Source organism: Labrus mixtus, chromosome 8 (genome assembly GCF_963584025.1).
Source record: "Labrus mixtus chromosome 8, fLabMix1.1, whole genome shotgun sequence".
Taxonomy (NCBI): Eukaryota; Metazoa; Chordata; class Actinopteri; order Labriformes; family Labridae; genus Labrus; species Labrus mixtus.
The window spans coordinates 17,431,422-17,459,303 of NC_083619.1; the positions used below are offsets into that span (position 1 = coordinate 17,431,422).

A 27,882-nucleotide genomic window follows, 5' to 3' on the forward strand; every position below is an offset into this window, starting at 1 on the left:
AAGTCAAGGACTTTGAACGTCAAATATTGACACGAGCAAAGTCACCTGGTTTAAGCGGGAAAGGTGTGAGGTAACTGAAAGGCCTCTTATGGTGTCTGTTCTTCATTTTTACAGGAAACCCCAAGATTCAAGATGGAGGAGGGATACGAACTGGATCTGACGTATATCACAGAGCGCATCATCGCGGTGTCCTTCCCGCGGGGTTGCTCAGGGGAGATCTACTCGCACAACCTCAAGGATGTCACACGAATGCTGAAGTCCAAGCATGCGGATAATTACCTGGTCAGTGCTGTGCATGTGCTGTTCCTGTCACCTCCAAATGAGTCAAGTGTCAAAGTGCAAACAGTAGAGATGTCAGGGCTGATGGGCTTTCAGGGGATATTGACATGAGAGTATTGATCTTAGGGTGCGCAGTTCATCTTAACCCTCATGCTAATGCGAGAGTCGGTGTTAAAGCAGAATGCAATCATCTTAGCAACATCTTTTTAAAGTCATTGGTTTTGTTTTATGTTCTCTTTAGATTATCAACTTGTCAGAGAAAAGACATGACCTGTCTAAAATGAACCCAAAGGTACGTTTACATGTCACTGTGTCATCTTGGTGTAAAAACAGCACATGCATACACAAATGATTTCTGTTCATCCTCTTTGATCATCTGTGTCCAACCAGCGACAGATAACAGTGTAATATTGATCAGTGTTTGGTGATGTAAAGGGAATTGGATAGAGTGTATACTCTGTCTGTTTACAGTGATTGATGTGTTTTTTTTTGTTTGTAGACGCTGGACACAGGTTGGCCGGATTTGCATGCTCCACCTCTGGATAAGATCTGCACCATCTGTAAAGCCATGGAGAGCTGGCTCAATGCTGACCCTCTCCATGTGGTGGTTATACACTGCAGGGTGAGCATACACTGGTTGGCTTGTTGCATCTGTATTTCAGTTTAGCATCAATACTAAAGTGATGATTCAAGATTTGACTGTGTTTGATTTTGCGTTGACGATTTTTTTTGATTTTTCCATGAAGATTTCTGAAACTCTTTTTTTTTTTTGTGAACACATCTGAAAATTTTGCTTTTTAATCATCCTTCAGAAGAAATCTGTGAAACATGAAATATTTATGACCTGATTAGTCACAATCCATCAAAAATGTATTGAGTTATTACGTTCAATATTCAAAAACTTGAATCTGCTTATAGGTAATGTGTCCAATGTAGATAGATTTACAGTTACAAAGGCGGTGGGCTAGCGGTTACTGCACGCGCCCCATGTAGAGAGACCTAAGTCCTTGAGAGCGGACAGCTCGGGTTCATATCCCACATGACGTTCCTCACTCTCTCTCTTTCCCCACTTTTTAAAGATTTATTTTTTAGGGGCTTTTTGTGCCTTTTAATGGAGAGATAGGACAGTGGATAGAGTCGGAAATCAGGGAGAGAGAGTGGGGAACGACATGCGGGAAGGAGGCCACAGGTGGGATGTGAACCCGGGCCGCCCGCTTGAGATGACAGCCTCCTTACACATAACCACTGCGCCACCAGCGCCCCTCTTTCCCCACTTTTTGACTCTATCCACTGTCCTGTCTCTAAAATAAAGGCATAAAAAAGCCCAAAAGTAAATCTTAGTTACCAACCCATCTACAGTCATATTCTTAGGCCACACCCACTTATAACCAGAAAGGAGAGCACTGAGAAATACTTAAAAATGCAGACTTGTGTCATGAAGTAAACAGCTCCTTCCTGAGTTGACTGAAATAGTTTCTTTAAATGTAGGATCCCATCACACGCACAAAAGGAGAGCAGCTGAGACAATAAGTGTTTGGGGCTTTTAAAAAACTGAATTCAACTGCATGTGTTGTGATCGACTTCTTCTGTTTCTTCAGGGCGGCAAGGGTCGCATCGGTGTTGTCATTTCATCCTTCGTTCATTTCACCGACGTATCAGCCAGGTAACCAATACCACATTTTTTTTTGTCATGGTACTTAAAATGTTGTTGTTTGCTCTGAAGTCTGGACATAACATAACCCACAGCATTTTAAAAAGGCATTCCATCTACCAGAAGCAATATCATCCCCTAACCACATCTGAGTTATTTTCCTCCATTTGATTTAGGGACAAGGTGATTCAGAGAGTGAGTCAAGGAGAGGCGAGCGCTTTTCAAAACCAAAGGAAAAACCGCACAGTTTAAGCCGTGAATCATCCTGTATTGAGTTACATGAATCAACGTGGAAGCATGTTAGTTACTCTGATCGCTTCTGGCCACAGTGTCAGATTCATGAAATCTATTCATCAGGACGAAAACCGATTCCAATTTGGTAGCCATCGTCAGGCATTTCATTTGATTGAGGTGGCTCCTTTACCGAGCTCTAAAGTAAAGAGGTGCAGCAAACATTTGGAGGGACACCCTGCTGATATTCCAATTTGTAGATCCTTTTTGCACACAGAAGTCCCATTGTGGCATGAGCACACATCAGCCTTCGATTGAATTTAACCTCTTTTTTTCACTCTCTGTTTTTGTCCCGCTGAGGAAAACTGGGTTGGTAAGGCGCATGTATAAAGACAGATAGGAAAGGGCAGAGATTGGAAAACAATGCGGCAGATTTACAATGGACTAGATTCAGTGGGGGGAGCAGAGGGAGAGGGTTCGACGAGAGAGAGAGAAACAGAGCTTTGGTGAAAAGGCTGCAGCGTCTGTTGGTTTAAGATCTGTCTGAATAGCAGAGCTGTGCACACACTCCGGCCTTTCTCTGTCCTCCTCTCCCCCTCCGTGTTTACTTAAGGCTGGCATTCTCTTCCTCTCTGCTGGAATCCCCTGTCTCCCGCGTACTTTCACTCTTGTCCATTATGCATGTTTATGTGTGTGTGTGTGTGTGTGTGTGTGTGTGTGTTATCCTTATTCAACACTGTTCAATTATAGAGCAGCAGAGTGAAAAACCTCTCTCCTGAGTCATAATTACCTAAAGCATTTAATGTGTCTCTCTGTCTCCCCTAAAGTGCTGATCAGGCGTTGGACCGCTTTGCAATGAGGAAATACTATGATGATAAGGTCTCAGCTCTGATGACACCTTCACAGAAACGGTAAGACTCGAAACTAAAGCACACCCTTCTGTCTAGCATCGCACGTCAGTCCATGTGCTGCTGCCTGTGTGGTGCTTTGTTGACCAACATCTAAACACACACACACACACACACACATGTCCCCTGAGAGCCACCTGATTCAATACCACACTTTGCATATCCTGTTTTTGTTTTTCATTCAAAAGCTCATCATTGTTGATGTTTGTCATGTGAATGGACCCCATCCCGATGTGGTGTAATCCTCCTCTCCCTGTGAATCAACATCACACTGATGCCTCTGGCACAGAGGAACTGCATTTTTTCGCCCTCGTTTTTTTTCAAGCTGTTTTGACCTCATTTTTGTGTGAAATCAATGACTCAATTGCAACATGGATGGGTGAGACCCCGTTAGAATGGCTTTGTGTCATTTGAAATTTGTGCAGATTAGATCTGTGAGCCTGCTGGATCAATCACAGTTTGAGATTGCCTTCCTTGTATATTGATTTTCTAATCCAAATTTATGTTATATTGAAATCAACACAGAAAAAGCCATTATTACAGAAACTCAATCTTCCTGCACTTTACCCAGAAAGACACCCCTCACCTAAATTTAAAGTAGTTTCAAGTATTTAGAGTATGTGGCATGTTTCACACGGACCATTGTCTTGTTGTGTTCTACATGTCTGCAGAGCAGCTCTTGACACTGTGCAGATCTGACTCTCCTGATGACTCTCCTGACATTGTCTGGAGTTCATATGAGAAATCGGCAGGAAGATAGATACAACTCTCTGAAGGTAGCTGAGCTTATTTTAGTTTAGCTTACAGACTGAAAAAGTGGAGCTGCTATATCTGCTTTCTCCAGCTGTTACAAAAATCCCCTTATAAGTGACTCTTAAACACGTTCATATGTACTCTGGGGTTTAAATATTATTGCTGCATTATGGGAAGTGTGGGATCCAGTTTTGCGGAGCTTGATACTTGGGGTTGGCCTGCATACCTTTTTCACTGGTCTTTGGCATTTTTTAATTGTTTTTCCTTTTATAACTGATACATTTCCCCATATTTAGAAGAATGTAAAACTATGTGCATGTTAATTTGATTTCAACTTTGCCTTATAAAATACTGTTTAAATTGTGCAAAGTCATGGTCAGGTAGAACCTGATTTTGAAAAAAGTAAAGAAGACTGCTTGGCAGATTGCAACGCACAGTTCAACAGTTACAATTTCAGTTTGCCTTAAAATAAATATGGATGTTTGGTGCCTAGGATGTATGAAATGTTTAGTTGTGGGATTATTTCCCATCGTTTTGCCTGTTATTTAAACCCACCTCTGTGCTTTGACATCAGGTACGTTTGGATCCTCAACAGTCTCTTAAGTGGATCCATGAAGATCAACGCCTCTCCCTTGTTCATGCACTGCATCATCCTTCATGGCATACCAAACTTTGATGCCACTGGAGGTTAAACTCATATTGTTTACCACTACACACACACACACACACACACACACACACAGCTGCCACGGCAAATAAAACTGCTGTTGCTGCAACCATGACAGTATTAAAAGAATCTAGACACAACCACATCAGAGTGGAAGCAGTAAACAAGATGGAGACTTATATGTACTTTATACACACACACACACACATGCTCAGACAGAAAGAGGCCCTTACACAAACAAAACTGAAGGAAGATTCAAGGACTACCAGTGAAATAGAATAAACTCAGATGTTTGCATGTAAATGACCAATTGTACTGAAATGACAGAGATTAATTACATCATAGAGCTGAGAACTATTTCTCACAACAACAGATAATCACGTGTGAGAGAAACAATTTAAGTAGCAACCCATGAATTACTATCAGGTTACTGTAGGTCATTTCATCAATGCACTTTTGACATTTATTTAATTTAGAAATTATGCTTTTTCCTTTTCAGTTTGTCGTCCCTACATCAAGGTCTACCAGGGGATGCAGGCAGTGTATTCTTCTGGTATCTAGTAAGTAGTTCACACATGTGGTACAGTCATTAGTTATGAGTTATTGTTGTCTGTATATTCTGTATCTGTGCTCGCTTGACTGGCGTCTCTGTTTTTTGTTTCAGTCACATTGGTCTGACCCACAGGGACCGTGTATGCATCACCCTGGAGCCTGCCCAGCTTCTCAAAGGAGACATCATGGTAGGTTAAAAAAAAAACAAAGCAGAGGATACCATTGGAAAGTTCCTCAAATCAGAAATCAGTGTTGACTAGTAGTAAAAATATTCTTGTGTTTACTTTTGTAGATTAAATGCTATCACAAGAGTGACATCACTTCCGAGCGTGAAGTCATTTTCCGCCTGCAGTTCCACACGGGAGCAGTGCAGGGCTACAACCTGATGTTTGAAAAAGAGGACATGGAGACTGCCAACAAAGGTACACCTGAATCAAATCACCCTGTGGACAGGTCTCGACGTGCTGCGTCGAGTTCACTCAACTGCTCCATGCAACATCTGCTGGGCCGTGTCTGCACTTAATTTAGACTTGGCACTTTGAGACTGATCATTTCGTTTTCCAAAACATGTTACGTGTACAGAGCGGAATACTATTCTCACACAACACCATTCATCTTTTTTTCTTTTCTGAATGGCCTCACAAATGGGATTCCTGTCGGCTCCGATATTCCAGATCCCAGATTTCCAGATTACGGCAAAGTGGAGCTGGTGTTCTCCGAGGGACCAGAGAAGATCCCAGGTAGATTCCCAAACCTCCACTTTTGTTTTTTGTTTTGTTTTCTTTGCTAGAGCGGATTTAAGTTAGAAAAGCAGACACAGAGCTTTCTCCAGCCTTTATTTTTGCACAGTCCTGTGCTCTCCTCTTCCCCCTCTGCCCCCACCCCTCGATGAGAGGGGATGTGGAATGCTGCAGAGAGGAAATGTAGTGTGAAGTGTGTGCTGACAGAGAGGTAAAGAAGCACAGCATGCTCTGTTGCAGAATGAAACCATGGTGTGTGTTTCTGCATGTTTGCCAGATGTACTATGTATTGTTAATATTTGCTTCAGCATTCATTAAAAAACACCAATCTGTGGGAAATTTCAATATTCGGGTTGGGGTATATGGACATGTGAATGGTCGTTGTTTGATCAAAACAGTTTTTTCTGGTCAAATACTTTCGTAATGACTTGTCCGTTTGTTTTTTCCCCATGAGGTGCTGGGATTCTTTGTAAAGGAGTAGTTTGATAAAATACACTTTATAATTATTTTTGCAAAGAAAAAGAGGACAAGCTTGATTTAATTCTCTACTACAACGTTCATATTGTTTTTTTCTTTTTGTTCGTGGCTTAACATTTGTTCAGAAAATACATTTCCAGTTCTTAACAACTTCGAAGAAAAGGATCAAATCTTTGTGATATAATTCCATAACCCAGAATCTCAAATAATTGTACAACCATTCCTGCTTTCATCTCCCTCAAGCCATGAACAACATTACTACGACATAACATTGACTTGTATTTGTTCTACTCCCCGCTGTTCAGCCGTAAAAACATGTGATACAGTGTCTGTTATTTTTGCATCTAGGTGCTGACAGGTGGCAAAATGGAGCAGATGTTATTGTGGACTACAACACAGCGGATCCACTAATCCGCTGGGACTCCTACCAGAACATCTGTGATGGTGAAGGTACGGCTCCTTCTCTGCATTTGTGCATTTGCATGACTCACAAGACTCTCTTTATGACATTGACAAGCTCTGCTTAATAACTCAGACAAGCGTGAAAACATCAGTGGCTGTGTAATGAATGGGAGGAGAAGGCAAAGGGTGTGATATAAGCATGACTGTTTTTTAGCCTTTTTAAAAAAAATAAAATTCCTACAAATATACACTAATTATCTCTTAGGGAATAAACACAGCATGACAGGTCCTGTGCTTTATGGCATTTAGGGAGTGCAGTGTGATTGCATTAACATGCACACACAGCCACCACTCGCTCGGTTTATGTTTCGGTCGTCAATAACAAAAGTTATTACTCATGAGTGAGGCTTTAAATCCAGGCGCACAGGCCCTTGGGGGAATGAAGACTTCTATTTTAGTTGAGTGAAAGGAAATGAAAGCTAAAAATTGACTTGACGGTTGCAGTATGTTGGGAATGACAAACCATGTTTTTCCTGTGTGGAGGATAGGGAGGAGAGAAGGGAATGCTGAGTTCAGAGGAAGAGCAGTTAGTTCTCAAGAGATTTCTATTTTGTTGTTACATCAAATGAATAGGCATGCTTTAACCACCCCCCCCCCCCCCACACACACACACACACACACACACACACACACACACACACACACACACACACACACACACACACACACACACACACACACACACACACACACCACACACACACACACACCACACACACACATTAACTCTCACTCCTTTGTGCACAAACACACACAGACTCACACTCGGAGCGTCCCGTCCTAACTGCGGTGGTTGCTCTGCAGTCAACCACAGAATTCACAACAACCTCCTAGAATAGAGCAACATGGTGGTAGCATTAAAACAGAGATCCACCCTTTCCCAGTATTCATTCAGTGTTTTTATAAGCAAGGCTCGGCTTGATGAAAATGAGTTGCCTTCTTTTTATTTTCAATTAAAACACCCCAACGCGTCCATTTAGAACTTTTTACGAAAACCCCTGGGACTTAAATGAAAGAGCGAAACACCACAATTTAAGAATGCATCAAAGAAATGCAAAGGCAACAACAAAGGAGCCATTTTTTCTTCGTCTCTTGCCTTGATTGCAGAGCATTTATGTGGGATATTTACAGCTTTGTCTTCTCATGTAAACACTACATCTGAGAGGGAAGACTCAGAGCTGTGTTGGAATTCTTCATCTACTTACCACCAGTCGTCTGGCGGGCCAAGTGTGGCCTGCAGAGAAGCTGTCAGTCAGAGGACGGGTCAGGAGGAGGAAGTCTAAAAAGCGGTTGCCACAGAAGTGCTAAAGTAGTGAAAAGAAAACCTCATTTACTTCAATCACCTATGAGAGTGTGTTTATCCCCACGTGTTAATTAGGAGTTGAATTTTAAAAGATGTTTTTTCCAGAAAGGTTGTTTTCGTCAGTTTACTGTGAAATCAGTTGTTGTCTCTGTGTGGCTTCACTAACAGCTGATGTGGAAATTATTGGACAAGAGTAGCTATTAAAACAAAAAGTGCTGAATAGTAATCATTCATGTCTAATTAAAGAGTTATCTCTAACTGTACTGACTCTTCAAAGGTAACCTAACCCAAAGCACCTTGTCTTTTTGCTCACCTTTGGTGGTGTTTAGTCAGGCCTATTGTTTTAAATTGTGCTGCTCTCGACTTGCTGCTGAATAGAAAACTATTTGGAATGGCATTAAATAATTCAGCAGAAAACCATAGTATTCCTTTTAGTCTGTTTTACATTGGACCATGCCCTTTACTTTTTCATGGCAACTTTTACATTTTGTTTTGTACAATTTAGTTCCAGTTGAAACTGTTTGGAAATCTCTCTAAGATGATCAACAAAAGAATACAATCATAGTAACAAAGTCAATCATCCCTGAAGATAACTATGGAAGACTGCTTTTAAATACAGAAAGTTCAGACTAAAAACACTGTTATGGCATGTAATTGGTATAAAAGTTGATTGCTCTTTTGTTACATTATAACTAAATAAAATCCCAGGTCCTTAAAAATGCCATAATACAGAACCAAATATGACTGGACAGTGACTGTTGATTAAATGAACTGTGTTTGGCAACCTTTTCAAGACCTTTTCACCATTACATGAAAATCAATTTAGAAAGTCTCAAGTTTTGTTTTTCTTGTCTTTTTTGAAGATTTATTTTTTTTAAGCCTCTGTTATAAAGACAATTCAATAAGGAGAGACTTAAGTAACAGTTTACAATCGTTTTTTTAACAGTTTAGGAAATGCTAAATATGCAATGTCTTTTGTGATTAGACTCCGTCATGATGACTTCATGCACTCAGAGGGGTGGCGAGGCTGACAGCAGGATAGGATACCCCCCCCCTATGGAGTCTAGATACTGGTGGTGGTGGTGGTGGTGATAGAAGAAACCAGGATGTGATCAGGAGTGGGTTTCTGATTCTGTATCTGAACTCTGCTGAGCTGGAATAGAGGGGATTGGGGCGGAGGAGGGTCGCAGCGATCGCACTGAAATGACAAACTGACTGCAGGAAGAGAGAGAACAGATTTAAAAATTTGACCGCAGCCGGATGATTGGTTGAGAGAGGTTGTGGCAGAGTCGGGTTGGATTATTCCTTCAAGAGTAAACGCCCCAAATCAGCTGATCACTGTATCAGGGAGATGGTGGAAGAGGAAGTGGACTGTGTGAGAGAATATAATTAATATTCCTGCTTGAACTTCAGCTGACCTTCATGACAGTGAATAGAGTCAGAAATCCAGGAGAGAGAGAGAGAGTGGGGAAAGAAGCCACAAGTCTGATTGAAACCTGGGCCGCCCACTTGTGAGGACTTTATCCTCTGTACTTGGGGCATGCGGACTAACCGCGAGGCTATCCGCGCCCCCAGAAATTGATCATGTTTATGTAATGATAAGATGTAAACATTAGCACAAATTTCGGGGAAAAAAAACAAATTTGCATTTGAAAAGTTTTAAAATCAAAGAAAACAATGCAAAGCTAAGTCTATGGAGTGATTTCACTGTTGCTTGTGGAAAAAAATGCTGCTGAAATTTTAAAGATTTTTTTTTTTTTTTTTTTTTTAATGTTTGGAGCACCGCTAACTAAATAATGTTCTTCTGCCTGAAGAATAGGCAGTCAGAGTGTGTGCATGGCAACTTTACCACCAGGGGCGTTTGATTAAAGCGCTTTACACAACATCTGGATACATCAGTTGTTTCCTCTCCACCATTTCTCTACAGACAGTTTGTCTTGTTGAAATTGTACACAGGATTTTAAGAGACACATCTCCACTACCGCATGTAGAAGCTTGGGCAGAAGAAAATAAAGGATGATCATCATCATTATGCTTTCCACTCACGGTTTTGGCATTCAAGGGCTTGTCAGGCTTGTATAACTGAGAAGGAATGGAAAGGTTGGGCAATTGCAAAGCCATACACATCAAGACCTCCTCCTGTGATGTGAGAGCAGATTGAGGAACAGTTCTGGTTTCTCTGCACTGTAATTGGTAGATTTTTCTGGGATTGACTTTACCACAACAACTAACATGATGAATGCCAGATTAAAAAAGGTTTGACAGACTCTTGAGCTAAGAACATACTTGGTTAACCAGTTATGGCGTTGTTAATGTGAATGCAATCCCGATAGGTGCAACAGTTTTACAAACAATTGTTGAACCCCATAATTGAGCGTGGGGAACATCTGTTTCTTTGCAACATTGTACACAAGGGCGGAAGGCTTGCAATTTCATGACACACAAGAGTGAGAGAAAAACAACATAGCCGCCGCTTTGTTTTATGAAAATTGCCCAGAGCACCAAGTAGGAGGATTGCTTTAATTAAAAAGTGTCTTCTTTACAGAGTTAAAAAGTCTGGAGCTGCAGGAATGTTGTTTTTATTCTCTGATCCTTTCTGCGCCGCCCTCTCTCTCTCTCTTTCTCTCCTTTTTCCCCCTTTTCTCTCCCTAGTGGGGTAGTCCCCTTACGCAGGGCAAGAGCGTTGGGTTACTTCTTCTCCTCCAGCGCCGCCTACACACTTAAGCCCCGCCCCACTTGTTTACATTCCTCTGCCCTTATTTGGAGATCTCAAGGTCCCCCCTTGTGTGGAGTGCAAACACTCTCACCTTCTCAGCAGAGGAAGAGAACAGGGCCAACTCATTCAAACCCTCTTGATTTGACCCTGAGCATTATCTGCTGCTTGAAAGCCATGTCCTCTCGCGTGCGTTTTCCTTGCCTCTTCTTCTCTTCGAGTTTTGTTTCCCCCGCTCCTGGGATTGTATTTTGTACTCACCTGGCAGTGGAGGTAAAGGTAAGAGATTTTTTTTTTTCCTCCGTCTTGAAACAGATGAGGAGGGGTAGGGAAAAGACAGGAGAGGCAGGATGATGACAAGGGGTGACTGAGAAAGATGGCCTCTGCTGAGTAAGAGGGGAAACATCTGCCCTAAAACCTGCTTGCACCTTGCAAGAAAGAATGCTACAAGAGGGATTTGCTGGGAAAACTCCCACTGGATCTGACCTGCATGGAGACCTGAGCAGAGGCTGCTCAAGGCTGGATGCTGGTTCAACTGGTGTGTTTGTGTGAGAAGGAGGAGGAGGAGGAGGAGGCGGAAGGGGCCAACTACACATACAGGAGCTTTCTGAGTGGAGGACAAGGAGGAGGGGGGGGGGGCTTTTATCATGCATGTCTGGTATTCAGATCCTCCAGTCATGGTTTGACTGAAAGGCAAGCACTTAAGGCGGCAGACTGAGGGAGAAGCGTAGGGGGTCATGTTCCAGCTCCCTTTTGTTGCGGAACAGGGAGAGTGACAGTGAAACAGCGAGTTTTACTTCACCTGGCAACGCTGCTCACGTGTCCTTCTTCCTCTCCTGCCTTCATTTTCAGTAAGTCCACGAAGGCTGAACTTGGTTTTTTCGATTGTTTTCTGTGGTCAAGGATGGGACGCTGCCTTGCAAAATGACTGACTTCTGGGAGTTTTTCCTGTTACTTCTGAGGATTAAGGAGGTTGTTTGGACATATGCTGGGGGTCAAGGGGCAGTCGAGAGGGAGTAGGGAGGCTTAATCACAGCAGGGTGAGGAATGCCGGGGTCAGACTTTGCAGATCCACGGCCGTCTGACTCTAGTAGCAACTTACAGAAAATCACATGCATTATATAACCTGATAGTCCACATGCATCTCCAGTCTATGTAACTCCTTGACAGCTTGCAAGAATAGATTTGCTTAAAACATACCTGAATTAGAATATACAAAAGAGGTATTTGAATAATTTGGGTATCTTCTCTTAATCAGGTGATTTTTCTCACTGAAATGAAATGATTTACACTCTTATTATGTCAATGTATTGATGTCCTACATCTTTGCAGTCATGTGTTTGTTTGTATTGTCTTCGTCAGGTGACGTGTGTTTGTGAGGGTTGAACATTCTCAATAACAGATCCTGAATGATTTAATTTATGGGATGACATGACTGTACTTGTTGAGAGCTTGTTGTTTCCTCTGTGGTTCTGTGTGTTTGTGTTCGTCTGTGTACGTGTCCCTGCTTCCTGTTTGTGTGTCTCTGTGTGTGTACAGTATGTGTGCCGATACCAGCTGAATGTATGAAGCGCTGCATCTCTTCTATTTTGCAGCGCCCCGCTCTCAAGGCCTAACCCAGGACAAAGCCGCTAACAAGAGGATCCCGAGCCACGGGGAAGGAGGAGGAGGAGGAGGAGGAGTAGGAGGAGAGGCCACGCTTGGCCGGGGGGCTCGCACCACCTCTGCCACCTCCAGCCCTGACCACAGCGACCACGCCCTCTCCGTCAGCAGTGACTCCGGACTATCAAGCACTTCTCTATGGGCAGACAGACCCACGCCTGTCACCACCACCACCACCACCTCCACCACCACTATCAAGCCTAAAGAAGGCCCCAGCTCACAGGAGAAAGTCCAGCTGAAGCGGCTTTTAAGCAAATTTGGTCTTGAGGACCCCTTGGAGGTGATGGATGATCAAGGCCCTAGGTCGGCCGTCCAGCAGGTAGTCCCAGCGCAGGTGCACATAAACGGAGACTCCAGGCCTCGCGAGAGGGAAACCGACATCCTGGATGATGAGGTCATCACGGCTCATGATCTGCACAGTGTGGACAGCTTAGGGACTCTGTCGTCCTCCTGCCACAAGAGCAGCCAGAACTCTCTGCTGTCCGATGGTTTTGGGAGTCCGGGGGGGGAAGAGCAGCAAAACCAAAGCCTGCACCACATCCACCAGCCTGTGCCCCCTCCCATGGAGGAGTACGAGAGAGCCTACGCTGAGGCTAAAAGGGGGTGCCTGACCTCTAGGAGTAACTCTGTGGCCTCCTCTAATCCCAGCAGTGCTCCTGTGCCCAAAAAGCATGTGTACAGGCAGGGGAGCTATTCCACACAGTCCTGGGTTCGCCAGCAGCAGATGGTTGCCGCGGAACAGTTTATCTACATGCCCGATGAGGGAAACGGTACAGAAAGATACTCAGGGAACAAGCAAGGGAGCAGTCCACCCAAACCCGGCCTGCCCGCTGAACTACACAGCCTCACAAGAGTTGGTACGACGGATTCTCAGAGAAACACAGCGCCCCACCAAGAGCAGGCGACGATGAACAATAACAACAACAACAAACGCGACGAGGAGTTCAAGTCGCTAACGATGGACATCGACAACTCCATCGACCAGCTCAACCAGCTGATCATGGATCTGGATCCAACATTCATGCCGGTGAAGAGCCGAAGCAGCCCCATGAAGAAGAACGGCGGGACGATAGTGAACGGCTCAAATGGCATCGACGTCAGATTCAGCGATAGTAACGCAGCAACGTTGAAAAACACACAACAGACAGGTAAGATAGACAGACAGACAGTCTGGATGTGGATGTGGTGGTGGTGGTGGTGGTGGTGGTGTGCTTTGATATGGAAATGTGATCATGGAAAGAAATCTTTGACAGTCATTGTGATCCCACTAAGTCTTTTTGCTTGAAATTCCTAATATTCATGGCAAACATTGGCTCTAAACTCTATTTATAAATATGGAATGATTATGAAGATTTAAGATAGATCTGCAATGGTCAACTGATTAATGGTTTTTATCAAATTAAAGAAAATCAATTGCCAAATTGTCTTATAATTTATTCATAACGTGCCGATTCCAGCTGCTTAGATGTGAAGCTTTCCTGCTTTTCTTTGTCACTAAATGAAGACTCTTTGGTTTTTACCATGTTGGCTTAACCCCCCCCCAAAAAAAATAATTTAATGGTGATGTTACTTCAGCTTGTTTGAAACTGTGAACCTTTTCTCTTTCATTTTCAAAATGGTAACGTATACATGCGGTAGATCGTGTAAATAAATCATAATGATTAATTATGCTGATAATTATAATTGGCAGCTCTGGTTTTACAGCGCAGTTGCTCCTCTCAGACAGCCCCAGCTCTTCTTCTCTTCCACGACACAGTTAACTTAACAAAGCTCGCCGTTCCCTCCCTCTTCCACCTGGCGTGTTTTAGTGGCAGAAATAGCAGGGTTGTTGCCAGCTTTTCAGATGTTTTTGGTATGTTTCGGAGCGAAGAGCGCCGTCGAGACTTGTCTGTCGAGCTATCTGACTCAACGATCAGTACCTTACATGAAGCGAGGGAGAGCAGCTGTCATCGACCTTTCTGAACATGGCCGTCTCTCTCTGTTTGATTACAGAGATTGAAATACAGATATGCAGTAAATCAAAGTCCTGAAAGTTGTTGCTTCCCTTATACTGACTGCTCATTGTTAGCCGTCAAAGGAAAATCAGCAGTATTTTTGTATTTGATGTTATTCATCACTGAAAGATTCTCTCCCTTTTGTAATCTTATGTTGATCACAGTTCCATCCATCCGCAGTCTTTCCTTCTCAGCTCTTGTGAATGATACCTTGCTTATTATAATTTCTTCTTTAATTATCTTTTATGCTGTGGATTGACTCATCTCTATGATTTTTGACGAAGTTATTTCCACTTGAGTCGAGGATCATTTCAAATATGTTCACAGAATGTGTTTCACTATTTATATGTCTGCTCCTCCATAGAAGCTGTAAAAGGATAAAGGAAATGCAAGGTTACAAAACTGCAACATGTAAGCTACTATTTGTAGTTTCTTTTAAGTTGCACTGACCACTTCCTTGCTCCTGAGATTTTGACTTTATCAGGTTTGGCTTGTCCTTTCAACTTGTCAGTTTTTGCTACTAATGACTCAGGAGTACTTATCAAAGAAGAAATAGCAATCCATTATTCTGTTGCTGACAACCAGTGAGGCAGAGAAAATGCAGAAAGCCGTCTGCTTGTTAGCAGTGCTTGAATCACACGGCATGAACATGTGGTTGTAGAGGGGCACACGACAGGGAGGCCTGAGGAATTTCCAAAAGAGGAACAAGTGAGCCCGCAGGCAACGTTTTTTTCTCTCTCTCTCCCATTTGATTCTGAAAGCTTACCTGTCTGTGCATATCAACTACAAAGAGGCGTCATTCCAAGAAACAAAGGCTACAGGCTATAGAAGATTTGTAATTTGGAAGTACCCTGTAGGAAGTATAAGGGGGTGACTTGCTTTTATGTTTGCATCCAGCAACTAGACCAGTCCCACTTGTTCTTCATGTGCTCAACGCGTCATTTGACCAAGCCCCCATGTTGTCATTTTGACGAACTTTAAAGTCTGTTGGCTCAGAAAGTCGATTTTTACAAGTTTTACTTTTATTACTTTTTACAGTAACTGCATTGTCTCAAACAACATCAAGGTTAAGTGTGCAATTCATTAGTTAAAGGTAACTGAAATACTTTTAAAAAAACATTAAAGAAGTATTTAATTTTTGCCTTACTGTATGGTATGTTATTGTTTGGGTGAGTCTTATTGATGAAATACCTGACACACTATGAGGACATGAATCACAGTGAGCGATAGTCCTTTAAAGCCAGTAGTACTGCCTGAAAACAGTGATCCTTATTGATTTTTAACTGTGTGAAACAACTAGAGATGTTCAAAGATTTCCACTTGAATTCAAACTTTGAAGAAACCTCTCTATGGCCTCACAATACTGTATTGACCCTCATATTGCCCAGCCCTATTCTTCGAGGGTTCAAGGTTACAGACATGGCAATGAAAATGAGTCATTAGAGATGAGCCTTTTTTTTTTTTTTTTTGCCAAACCATTCAGATCCATTCTCACCTGTCTCCTCACTGTTTCCACACACATTTTAAGAGATGGATGGGATCCCCTACTCTGAGTCAATGGTTCACACTTATATGTCAAATGTTGTAAATTGGTTGGTAGATTGGATATAATGATGAAAGAAGATCAAAAAAGTTGTATCACCGTGATGCATGCATGGAGGAACATCTGTCTGTGTCATCCACACTCGCTCCAGACGGGGTGAATAATGATCCAGGGCATTAGCACTTCTTGCACCATTAGCATTCTTCAGAGCTGCGGGGTCAGAGCTCACTGGGAGGGCTCAAATTAACACCCTAGTGCTGAGTGGCAGCACTCATCAGAGTAGTCACAACATTGACCCCCCACACACACATATACACACTAACCCCCCCCCCCCCCCCCCCCCCCCCCCCCACCCTCTCCCAACAAGACCCCTGGCATTCCTCAGCTGTCTTCTCAAAACATGACTCCAGGCAGTGCCACAGGGTTAGCTGTGCAGTGCGTACTCTTTGTGGGCTTATACATATTTTTTTTATTCATCATCCATTATACAATAATGATTAACAATATAAAAAACAAGTCAACTGTCATGCATTAAGTAGTGACTGAACAGGCATAGGCAAAAGCAGACTGCTTCTAAAAATCTATCCTACATTCTTATCAAATGAAACTACCAGCTTCCAGAAGTGTAAATAAAACAACAGATACATCATTCACCCTTACAGTATACAGCTTTAAAAAAAAAAAAAAAGCTTTACGAACCATTTGTTTTAAAACCAAAAGTCAATTACACGTTTTAAAAATGTATTAGATAATCAAAAATGAATGAAATGTTGGCATCATTCCGTAGTTAAAGCCCAACAATAAAAACACAATGTCCTTTTAATACCTATGTTAGCTTTTTTTTACTATAAACTTACAAACACCTTTTTTTTTTTTATCATATTGGCACTAACCCTTTGCACAGAATCTGGATGTGATTTTGATTTTGCTTTGAACATCATTTGTTTTATTTTGTAATAAAACAGCTCATTGCATTTCATGACATGGGAATTTAGAATAAGTGGATTTGTATGAGTAGAATAATCAGTCTTATTGACAATACTTTTGGCTCTTTTTTGCAGTCCGACTATTTAATTTACAGTCGTTCTAACGTTAGATCCCCTCAATACCACACAGTTTAGTTTAGTTTATTTGCTTATTGTTGGGTGGACAGACCCCTTTAATTAACTGTACAGTGAAAGTAGCAGCTTTAGCCTTTGCGGCTAATTTCCATATGTAGTCCCCGGCCAGTTGTCAGTAGGCAACCTCAAATGCATTAGTTAAAAATTAAAATACAATAAATTAAATTACATTTATTATTACATCAGGCCTAAGCAAAAGGATGAGAGACATACAGTATGTGGCACAGACGGAACAAAGACATCAAAGCAGTTCATGCAATAAAGACAATAGAGGAGAGACAAGGGAATAGTCCCAGAGGCCACATTGAAAGCACATACAACACATAACATGGAGGCAGCAGAATTAAACTGAATACTATTGTGATATGTTCTTTTGTAATGTACAGTTTTCCATCCACCAGAAAGACTCAGTAACACAAAACTAACAAACCCTTCGAAATAATTTGATCACTGTTTCAACTGTCTTGCCCATCCGTTATCTATTCACCCTGAATATGAGAGAAAACATCTCAATACTACCTTGACTAGAAGAAGACCGTTACGGTCAAAGATTTTTAATGAATGTTTTTCTAAACGGTATCAAATGTGAAAGAAGTTAACAATCCCTGTAAATCTATGAACATGTAATGATCTACTTGCATATTTCTTTTGTGTGTATCCAGCTGTCCAGTCCAGCGAGGGCCAGGTGGGTGTCACAAGGAGTCTCAGTCGCCAAGGAAGTGATGTCACGGACCATCCAGGCTTCTGTAATTCGGGGTGGGGTGTTACAGAGGAGTACAGAAGCCAGCGGACGTACTCCCCGTGTGTACCACAGACTCAGGTAAATAAAGCACATATGTGTCGTGTTATGAAGTATATCATGTATACCATTCTATTCTATATGTTTGCTGACATGTATGTGTTGTTTGTTACAGCATCACATGCTGTACAGGAGTGACAGTGCAGACTACAGGGCCCAGGGACCAGACATGGACACTGGGATCGAGGCAGGCAGTGACATGACTCCCCCCACCCCAGCCTTCCCTATCTCTCCTCCAACACCTTATGGTAAGCACTGAATGTTTCCTGTGTCATTGTTAGTAAGATGCTTTTATCGGAGTATTTGATTGTAGAAGTGTTCACGATGAGCTTGTTTTTTTTTTTTGTAGTTTGGTTAAATGTCTTCATATTGGTTTCCTTTCTTTTTTCAGTGAAAAATATTTCTGAATTCACCCTGCTCAGGCAAACACCATCACCCAGCATGCAGTCCTACGGAGGATACAGAACAGACCACGGTAGGTTCAAGTGACAGTAATGTTCAGTAATCTCCCCATTGGCGGACATGTTTTCCCCCTCAACTTCATAAAGCTAGTGAGTGACGGTGCCATGCAGAGGTTTATTGGCGACACACGAGTTGTCTTTCATGTCTGCTCTGTGACAGACTCTTTGGGAACAATATCTTCGGCCTGGCTTCAGATAATAATGGAGACGACATTTGTGGAATTTTAGTGGTTTTGAGTCAGAGAGGGAAAACAAAGACGCCCCATAAATGTAAAAGCAGAGGGAGATTCCTAACCAGTCTCTGCCCTTCATGTTAGTTTTTTTGGGAGAATGTTTTTGTGGTCATGGCCAGGGGAGAAATCTTTTTAGACAGAACAGTGTTGTTCTTCAGATTCAAACTCAAAGGCTTTTTTTTTTCTTTGAGGGGATGTGCTCTTTTTTGAGGTGTTTGAAGGGGAAAAACCCCATTTTATATAATTCTCAGAGATGCAAGGGTGATGCATTTATAGCACTTTGTAGCCCAGTATCTGTGGATTGTTGACGTTGCATTAAATATCCTTTATGTGTTAATTGTTCGCTACATTTTTAAATCACATAATTATTTATGCATTTCTCTACTGATGGAAGCTAATGTTCAAAACTTTAGACTTGACCTGCCAACAAAGCTTGATTTGAACAGATGACTGAGAAGAATGCTTTTTCCAACTTTCATGATTTAGGATGCTTTAAAATGTAATTATTTGAACATGGATAAATACAACACTGTGCAGTTCTAAATGTCTAAATGTTCAATTAAAAGGGGAATATGAGTAAGATTCATCTGAGTAAAGAAGGAATATCACAAGTTAAATGAGCAGATGCAGGTTCCTGGTTAAGTCTCAAGATCACAATCATTCTGAAAACAAACCGGACATAACAGGAATGTTCTTTGATATATAAAACTTCAAAACAGAAATATAAAGTTACCCCAGGGTTAGAACTTATGGAACTAGATCAGGGAATACAGTATAAGCTGAACATACAATGGGCTGACAATTCACAGTGAAAACCAATTCAGTCTAACCAAGAAGTTAGCTGACGCTGGTTCCAAGAAAGTGGGTTTCCATGAAGTTCACAGCCAACTTGAAAGCTGCATTGTTGTGGTTCCACATCGATCACGGGTTAAGCCTGCCATGACTGGAAAAGCTATTCAAAAATGTAACGTTATATGGGGAAAGAACAGTGTCGTCCACTGCCATGCAGCATTGTGTGGACACTGACAAAATAGATCTTTTAAATTGTTACATATTTATTCTATTATACTATAAAAGCATCAATGGAACAGATGATTCAAACTCATGAACTGTAATGTTTTTTGTGAAGTATTTTAGATGAAGTGAGCCTAGCTTTATTTGTAATGCTGTCATAGACTAACACTGTTGTTAATGCAAGGAACAAAACACCCACACATAGATCGATCATTCTCCGTGAACCTAATACAACCTATACTTTTACTTTCAGTTTACTTTGACTGTTGGTATGTTAAAAGTTGTGAGGCCCGAGAGCAGATTCATTCTCCTGCTGTGCCTTACTACCTCAGACACCCCGGCAAGAATCGGCACATTCAGTCTTGCCACATCTCCATGGTTACTGCGGGTCAGGAGGCAGGACACAAAACAACTTTTCTTCCCCCATGAAAGTGTGTCTGTTTACACGGAGGGGAAACAGGGACAGGAATAAACCAGCTACTCTTTCAGCTTTGTACCTTTCATTCAACCGGAGAAAACCTGACTGTTAGGTTTGACTTTGAACATAACCTTTATATTCATGACAGGGACGTTAGGCTGAAACTGATTAAAATAAAGCTTTTAGATAATTATATCAGAAGGCTTTTCATTTGTAGTTGCAGTCTCGACTGATTTGTTGACTTCATGGGCTGTGGCAGGGGGAATTGTTGATTGGTTTCGTATAGATTGATGGTCAGGGTTAAAGCCATGTGGACATATTTCATTTCAAACCCGGTATTGATTGGGTCTGGAAACCATGAGCCTCAGGGATTTCCCCCACTCCAATCATACAATCCAGCTGGAATACTTCTGCTTATTTGACCTTTGTCAGTTTGTTTTATACACATTATCTCATCTTTATTCATATATGAACCTTTACGTCAACATTTGAATCAAGCAATATCGGTTAAACATACCAGCAATTCACAGCTTAAACCTTTTGGAGCGAAAATAGCATCTTTCTATGAATGTGCTAAATACATGTGCAATAATTCCGATTTCTTGTTTTCCTGCTCTCAAACAGAACCCAGGGGATATCCAGAGATGGTCAGTCATGTTGGTGTTGAGGCTTTACCAGACTCCTCCATCAATTGTCACAGGATGCTCAGTACTACACACTCTGCTTCTATTGTTGGGACCCTTCAGCAGACAGACAGGTACAGATCTGTCCTATCCAGAACCATTTCTTCCTGTTAGAGAGCGTGATAACAAAAAACAACAACATAGAACTGGGGGTTTGATTTTCAGTGCGATTGTAAGTAAGTACAAACACTTTTTTTTATTATTGATAAGGGATGTGTCAGTCTACAGTTCCAAAGATAGCACTAGTGTTATAAATAAAGCATCTATCTCCATCCACATTTTATTGTCTCATTAAATGAAATGAGACCAGAGTGAAATGAAGAATGAGACCAATTAAAACCAGAGCAGCAGGAGTGTCATTAATTCCTATAAATAAGTGAAAGTACACTACACAATACATTTATCTGTGTTGAAGATGTTGGTGCATTAATCAAAATTAAAGCTGCCCTGTACAAATTGCAATGTAAACAGACTTTGCAGATAATTTTAAGAAGTATATAAGAGATGTAATTTTGAGTTCACAAGTAAATGAAGAGACAGAAATGGTGGCAAACAAAAACGACAAATCTACCTGGGATGAACAGGACATTGTAGATGTCCTTAATTCATGAGACAAACAAGAATGCAATATTTGCAAGATACAAAAAATAATGTTCTAAATCTGTTTTGTTTTTCAGTTCAACAGTGAACCCATCTTGGCCGGAGCATCCTCTCCTTAGTCGCCACTCATCTCTTAGCAGCTACTCCTCTGCCAGACAGCAAATGCAGCACTCCATGTCACTGGACTATGGCCACCACTCTCCTACCCTGTCCCACCCCCACATCCACCCTGCCCCTAACGCCCACAGCTCTCCCCGAAGCAGCCAGAGAAGCTGTATGGGTCGCTACGCCCTCAGCCGCAGTCCTGCTCAAAGCTTTGACGAGCAGGATGACTCAGGGCTCGGCTATGGCACGGACTGTCCAAACTCCACCTCCGCTCTGCTGGGAAATGGAGGCATGGACAGGGAACCTCTGCCTCAGCTGCCTCAAATGCTGCCACCACTTCTGCCAGAGAAGAAGAGGGCGTCAGATGGAGAGCATTCGCTGGGAACAGCATCTCCATCCCTCAGTGGATTCTCGAGTCCCCACAGTGGAAGCTCCCTCAGCATTCCTTTCCCCAATGTGTTGCCTGACCTCTCGGCTCAGATACCGGGCACAGCCTCACCTCTGCCAGGTAAAAAGAGTTACCTAATTTAAGCTATCATCATGAAATTAAATCACTACTCTATTGAACTGATATTTGTTTGTGTTCCAGATGTACTGGCTGTCAAGCAGGTTACTGTAAAGTTTGTGCAGGACACATCTAAATTCTGGTACAAGCCAGACATCTCAAGGGACCAAGGTATTCCTTCAGTCTCCACTGATTTGATAAAAGTTAATGAATTTCCCCGTATAACCTTAGAGCCATCGCCTGATTATGTTTCTTTTGACTCAGCCATTTCAGTCTTAAAGGACAAGGAGCCTGGCTGCTTCATCGTGCGGGACAGTCATTCCTTCAGAGGGGCCTATGGACTGGCAATGAAGGTGGCTACTCCTCCACCCTCAGTTTTCCAGCAGACCAAGAAAGGTAAAAAAATAGATTTCGAAAGGCATAGGGTTGCTGGCTGTTTACAGCTCAAGACTTTTCCTTTGAACAAAACAGGTTGTTACTAAGAACCTTACATGTAGTTTTACCCATTTCGGCGGCGCTAGGCTGTCTTCCCTTCGATGCTTGTTCTTTCCCAAGCTAGGCAAAGATCCTGCAGAATGTAACTCCTAAATGAACATGCATGCACATATGGGAAAAGTATCCACCTGCTCATCATAGTACAGAAAAGAAAGAAAATAAGTGTATTTTGATATCAGTGATTGGTGCAGTGGAAAGACACTCATACATCACATAATCTCACACAAAGCCATCTACAGTTACAGCCCACTGTACTCACCTTCATGCTGGAACCTGAGAGTCCCTCCCTCTGTTTGTGTGTGAGAGCTCCTCACTCTGTGTTTCTCTCCTGGGCATCACCACGATGAAGCCAAACAGACCCCCTTTTGCCTCGTAGTCTTAGATGTACAGCTAATGTTTCACTCGCAAACAAAGGATGTGCCGGTTTGATAAGCCTACTGTGATCCGGGGGCCTTTTCATGGGAAGCTCTCTGCCCCACATAACACTGCCTGATATGGATGTATTATCCAGGGAGCAGGGTCAAAACAGGCTGCCCGGTGAAGTACTTCCCAGTGTTTTTGTTTTGTTTTGTTTGTTTGTGAAGAATGGGTTGGGGAAGATGCTAGATAAATTTGGCCAAACATTCTCTGGCCATGTTTCAGTATGAAAACAAAGGCTGATTGAGGGATTATAGAGGTTCACAAATACATTTTTCTTATTCAAAACATGGACATACAATCCTACACAATAACTATCAGAAACAAATTGTGTGTATTTTCTGTCAACACATGAGGGCAAAACGGATGCCCCTCTGCCCTTCCTGCAGAAAACCACAACAGCACTCATCCCTTTTTATTTCATCTCCCACTCACACCTGTCCTTTTGTATGCCTTCACCCATTCCCAGTCCAACGGCACCTGCAGTGACATCATGACACTGTCCTTCCCCACACTTTCAGCTTAGGGCTTTGTGGCTTCTTATATGTGTGAAACCAAACCCACTTGAAGGAGCGGGCCTTTCTCCAAGCCTTTGTGTCAAGACATTCCACACATGGAACCCTCCTGCCCCTTCAGAGGCCCTTCTGTTGAATCATAATCACATTAATCTTAGGACATGTTGAAGTGGAGTGTGGAGCTGAATATGTTTTATGTAACTCCTCAAGGCTGGGAAGTAGCATGTTGTTGAGGTAATTGCTAAGAGTTGTGATTTAGGTGAGATGGTTTATCTACAACAGACTGCAGACTCACTGGGGTTTTTTTTCTCTGTCTGTATGTAATTTGGTCCATTTTCTAACAGGAGGCGATCTATCTAATGAATTGGTTCGCCACTTCCTGATTGAGTGTACACAGAAAGGAGTGCGCTTGAAGGGTTGCCCCAATGAACCCTATTTTGGTGAGTACACACTCTATTAATGCTTCTCACTTCAAAAGCTGCTAGCTGTTTGTTTATAGTGCACCAGAATAACAGACGTCATGCACCATACTGCCCTCTTCTGGTCAGTTGCTCACTGCACCATTTGCTTTTGTTGGAAAATATGCCGTCTGTGTCATGTTGTATATTTTTACCTGACATTTTCAGATCAAATCATGTTTTTTTTGTCATATAATTAACGGCCATATGCTTGAATGGGTGATTAATCAACGGTCGTTTCATTGATCATTATTTTATTTTGTTTTTTTTCTACTTTCGTAAAGATATATAAAGTATGATGATTCACGTTTAAGTTACAGAATATACATTTAAAAGAAAAACAAGAAATTGATGTGGCTGTAAAGCATCGAAAGCATTTACTGTAATACTGATTTGATTTTGTATTGTTTTGTAGGAAGCTTAACGGCGCTGGTCTGCCAACATTCAATTACTCCCTTGGCCCTGCCCTGCAAACTTATCATACCTGACAGAGGTAAACATTGGACGCACAGTCACAGAGCTAATTTTATGTGGAAGCTTGTGGTCATACCCACATCTGCCTGTCTGGCCATTTGGTCATTTCGTTTGTTGATGTAACTGTTGTGGTTTTCTACTGAATAATATAACTGACTTTTCTGCTTTTCTTGTCCAAAGATCCCCTTGAAGATGTTGTGGAGACTACCTCACAATCAGTCACCAACTCTGCTGCTGAGCTGTTAAAACAGGGTGCAGGTAATCATCCAGGATCACCTTCTTTAAATAGCAGTATTACAAAGAAATGATGCCACTCTGCATAAACACTTACATAATCTTTATGTGCAATTCTGTAACACTTTTGTTACTGGGTGCAGCCACACGTATCCCCATATTTAGCCCTGTTATTATGGACTGAGTCACTAAATACACTTGCTCTATTTGCACAGTTGTGATCATAGTATAATTTGACTGTGTGCTCCTGCAGCCTGCAACGTGTGGTATCTGTGCTCGGTGGAGATGGAGTCACTAACAGGCGTCCAGGCCGTGCAGAAAGCAACCAGCATGACTCTGAACGCCGATCCCTCACCAACCTCCACTGTAGTCCACTTCAAGGTGTCGTCCCAGGGAATCACCCTCACAGACAACCAGAGGAAGTGAGTTTCACACAGGCTTTTCATATTATACATACTGGTACCTAATTACAATGACAATAAAACGCCTATCTGCATGAAATGAAAAAAACTTTTTGTTACAATAACTACCCCCTGTCTCATTCAAGGCTCTTCTTCAGGAGGCATTACAATGTCAGCACAGTCATATTTTGTGCATTGGACCCTCAGGAGAGAAAGTGAGTATTGTTGCTTCAAGTTGAAACACTTGTCCTTAAAATGTTTACAGAATGCTGCCAATGGCTGTGGTTGGTTAAACCTGATATGTCGGGCAATGTTAGAATGTATCTTGGAATATCATAACTAGTTTCTGAAAAGGACAACTTAATATGTTAAAATAAATGTACATTTTCACAGATCATTTTAAATGTCAGGAGCTGTGTTTATTACCAGGTAGAGTTACATATACAAGGAATTTGTCTTTGTGGTTTTGGTTCACAACAGTTAATATAAAATAAAAACAACCGCAATACTCCTACTGTTGAGTACGGAGTACGAATGAAATACACAATATCTTAATTTAGTGTATGACGGTTGAAAAGGGCTTAATGCTGTAGGTGGAAATATAGTTAATTGTATGTATGAGGAAATTCCAACAACACCAAAATGCTATTTTCTCTGCTCACAGGTGGAAAAAAGATGGTTACCCTTCAGCTAAGTAAGTAAATCTTTTTTCTTTTTTTTTTACATTAAAATAACAAGAACAGCATTAAAGCAGTTCTATTTAAAGTCACATGGTCAGTTAGAGGCCGATTACCTGGCCACTATTAACTACTTTGCTCCATCTCTGCAGGATCTTTGGCTTTGTGGCGAGGAAAACTGGTACTTCCATGGACAACGTATGTCACCTGTTTGCAGAGCATGACCCTGAACAGCCGGCGAGCGCCATTGTCAACTTTGTTTCCAAGGTGATGATTGGCTCGCAGAAGAGTAAGTAGGGCTGCCTTCTACTGGGCTGATCATCTGAAAGAACTTTCACTGAGGGAAGAAACTGCAAAAAAGGACTTAAAGGCCAAAGGACAAAATGTTCAGGACTGAAGATGGGGATGACCTGGACATTAACCCTGGATGTTTCTGGACATTACATGCATAATGATTAATTACCAGCAGCAGGAAGCAGGATATCTAATGACATCTTACAATAGAAACATATAAAGCCCTACTACTCAGTTACTATTCTTTTCTGTAAAATTAGCTGTAAAGTAGTCAGTAAATTAAAAAATATGAAATGTGTTGTCCTATTTTACTGGTTTAAAGCTGTAAAGTCTGTCACAGATATATTCTTTCAATGTATTTTAAGAACAAAGTACAAAACACAAAGGCTGCTTTTCTTATACAGGCATATTTAAGTACCATTAATTAAGAACCTATCTATTTCCATGTGATGATTTTTTTCTGATATTTAACCAAAACAGTTTGTTCAAGCTATATATAGTCTCTATATTGAAGCTGATGTAGAAGCATCTCTGTGCCCTATCATCAAGCATGCTGTCTTGTTTTGGAGTAAAAACTGTGGGAAATCAGTGCTGCAGACATGCTTTTTGACTTCAGGGTAGGCCTCATCGCTAACAGGATTTTATCTATTTTATCTATGCAATGTAAAAAAAAACAACCTTTTTACTTAAACCAACGCCTTCTGTATATGTGCAGCATGTATGCAACCTTTCTGGAACTGTTAAATAACTTTCTTTATAAGATGTATTTGATTATTACCACTTTGAAAGCTGTAAGCAACATTGAAATGAAAGTGTGCTTGTATGGTTGTGTGTGTGCTAAAATGAGAGGAACCATAGAACAATATTTTAATTATTCCCTAATATATATATATATATTGACACTATTGAGTTAAAAACACTTCATTACTTTTTGTTGAAGTGGGTACAAATTGATTTTACAAACAGCTGCCAATGTTTTACTAAAGTGCCCTATGTTTGAAAGGGTCCATTGCCCAAAACAACAGGGCAGGTTTCAGTAGGCCTACCAAATAGCTTATCAATCCTTTTTTGTTTTTTTACTTAAAAGGAACAGGCTGCTAAAGCGGAAGAGCAAACATTGTAATCATATTTGGGTTTTTTTTTTAAAACTTTTTTGAAGAAACAAAGGGGCCATTTGTCAGTGATATTGGACTTATTGCACTGGAGCAAAAATATAGCTATTTTGACCCCAGTTGTTTGCTTGTCGGAAATGTGTATGAGAAAATGACCATAAAACTTGATTCCTTTCAACTCTTGGTTGAGCATCCTTTTTATCTAGTGAGGGTCCTACCTCCAAATGCAGTCCTGTTAGGGGTGTAATTATTACATCGATGTAGGTCTACACAATCGTAGGCCTACACAATTGTTATCTTTAAAAAAAAAAGCATTTTCATAACCTATATTCTGTACCTCATATGTATCTCACAATACTTTGCCTCTGTTTATAACATGCTAACTGTTACAAGTGGACAGTTTATTTGTGTATTGACATGACATTGTGTGATGCGTTCTGTAAATAAACAAAGTGAAACATTTATTTAATCTCCTTGAGCTGTCGAATTTGACATTTATTTACTTGGCCATTTGTTTCTTATGTCACGTTCGCTCGGAGTGTAAAGCTCCCAGTTTGTGATTGTGTCAAACTGGCTAAACATGGCTAATGGGTTATTATAACGTATTGGCTAATTGGTTATAAGACTTACGTCTTTGTTATCCCCATTGGGAAATTCCTTTTAACAGAAGTTTATTCATCGAACAGAAAAAATACCCACAAAAGAACAGTAGGCCTAGCATACATGAAAACACAAATAGAAGACAATGTAAAACATTCAAAATAATCTCATATGGTTAGACAACAATTGAACCACTTCCTAGCAAACATAATGTAAACTAGGCCTCTCACATACTAGCTATTTTTTCATTTGCTGATAACTGGAGCAGCAATGACAAATACATGATTTGTTTAATAACTCTATAGGACTAATAACAGCTGTTCTATAAATT

At 41.4% G+C, this 27,882-nt stretch overlaps 1 protein-coding gene across 1 annotated transcript; it reads left to right on the top strand.

Moving 5' to 3' along the window:
• The first annotated feature begins 95 nt into the window (after window positions 1–95).
• Window positions 96–26,054, top strand: LOC132979191 (tensin-3-like). The gene is made up of 26 exons (XM_061044779.1): window positions 96–282; window positions 521–571; window positions 779–901; window positions 1,878–1,942; window positions 2,989–3,072; window positions 4,397–4,509; window positions 4,989–5,049; window positions 5,154–5,229; window positions 5,334–5,463; window positions 5,716–5,781; window positions 6,607–6,708; window positions 12,332–13,546; window positions 17,719–17,876; window positions 17,971–18,103; window positions 18,247–18,330; window positions 20,606–20,738; window positions 21,342–21,877; window positions 21,959–22,045; window positions 22,139–22,270; window positions 23,646–23,741; window positions 24,175–24,252; window positions 24,414–24,491; window positions 24,721–24,889; window positions 25,015–25,083; window positions 25,533–25,562; window positions 25,698–26,054. The coding sequence occupies exons 1-26, from the start codon at window positions 133–135 to the stop codon at window positions 25,840–25,842; spliced, it is 4,164 nt and encodes a 1,387-aa protein (XP_060900762.1). The 5' UTR covers window positions 96–132; the 3' UTR covers window positions 25,843–26,054.
• Window positions 26,055–27,882: the final 1,828 nt, after the last annotated feature.

What these genes read in the sequence shown, in the direction of transcription:
- LOC132979191 (XM_061044779.1), top strand. Translation starts at nt 133, where the DNA reads ATGGAGGAGGGATACGAACTGGATCTGACGTATATCACAGAGCGCATC. An exon ending in TGTCTAAAATGAACCCAAAG is followed by an intron (nt 572 to 778) that starts GTACGTTTACAT and finishes TTTTGTTTGTAG; the next exon opens with ACGCTGGACACAGGTTGGCC. An exon ending in AGACATCTCAAGGGACCAAG is followed by an intron (nt 22,046 to 22,138) that starts GTATTCCTTCAG and finishes CTTTTGACTCAG; the next exon opens with CCATTTCAGTCTTAAAGGAC.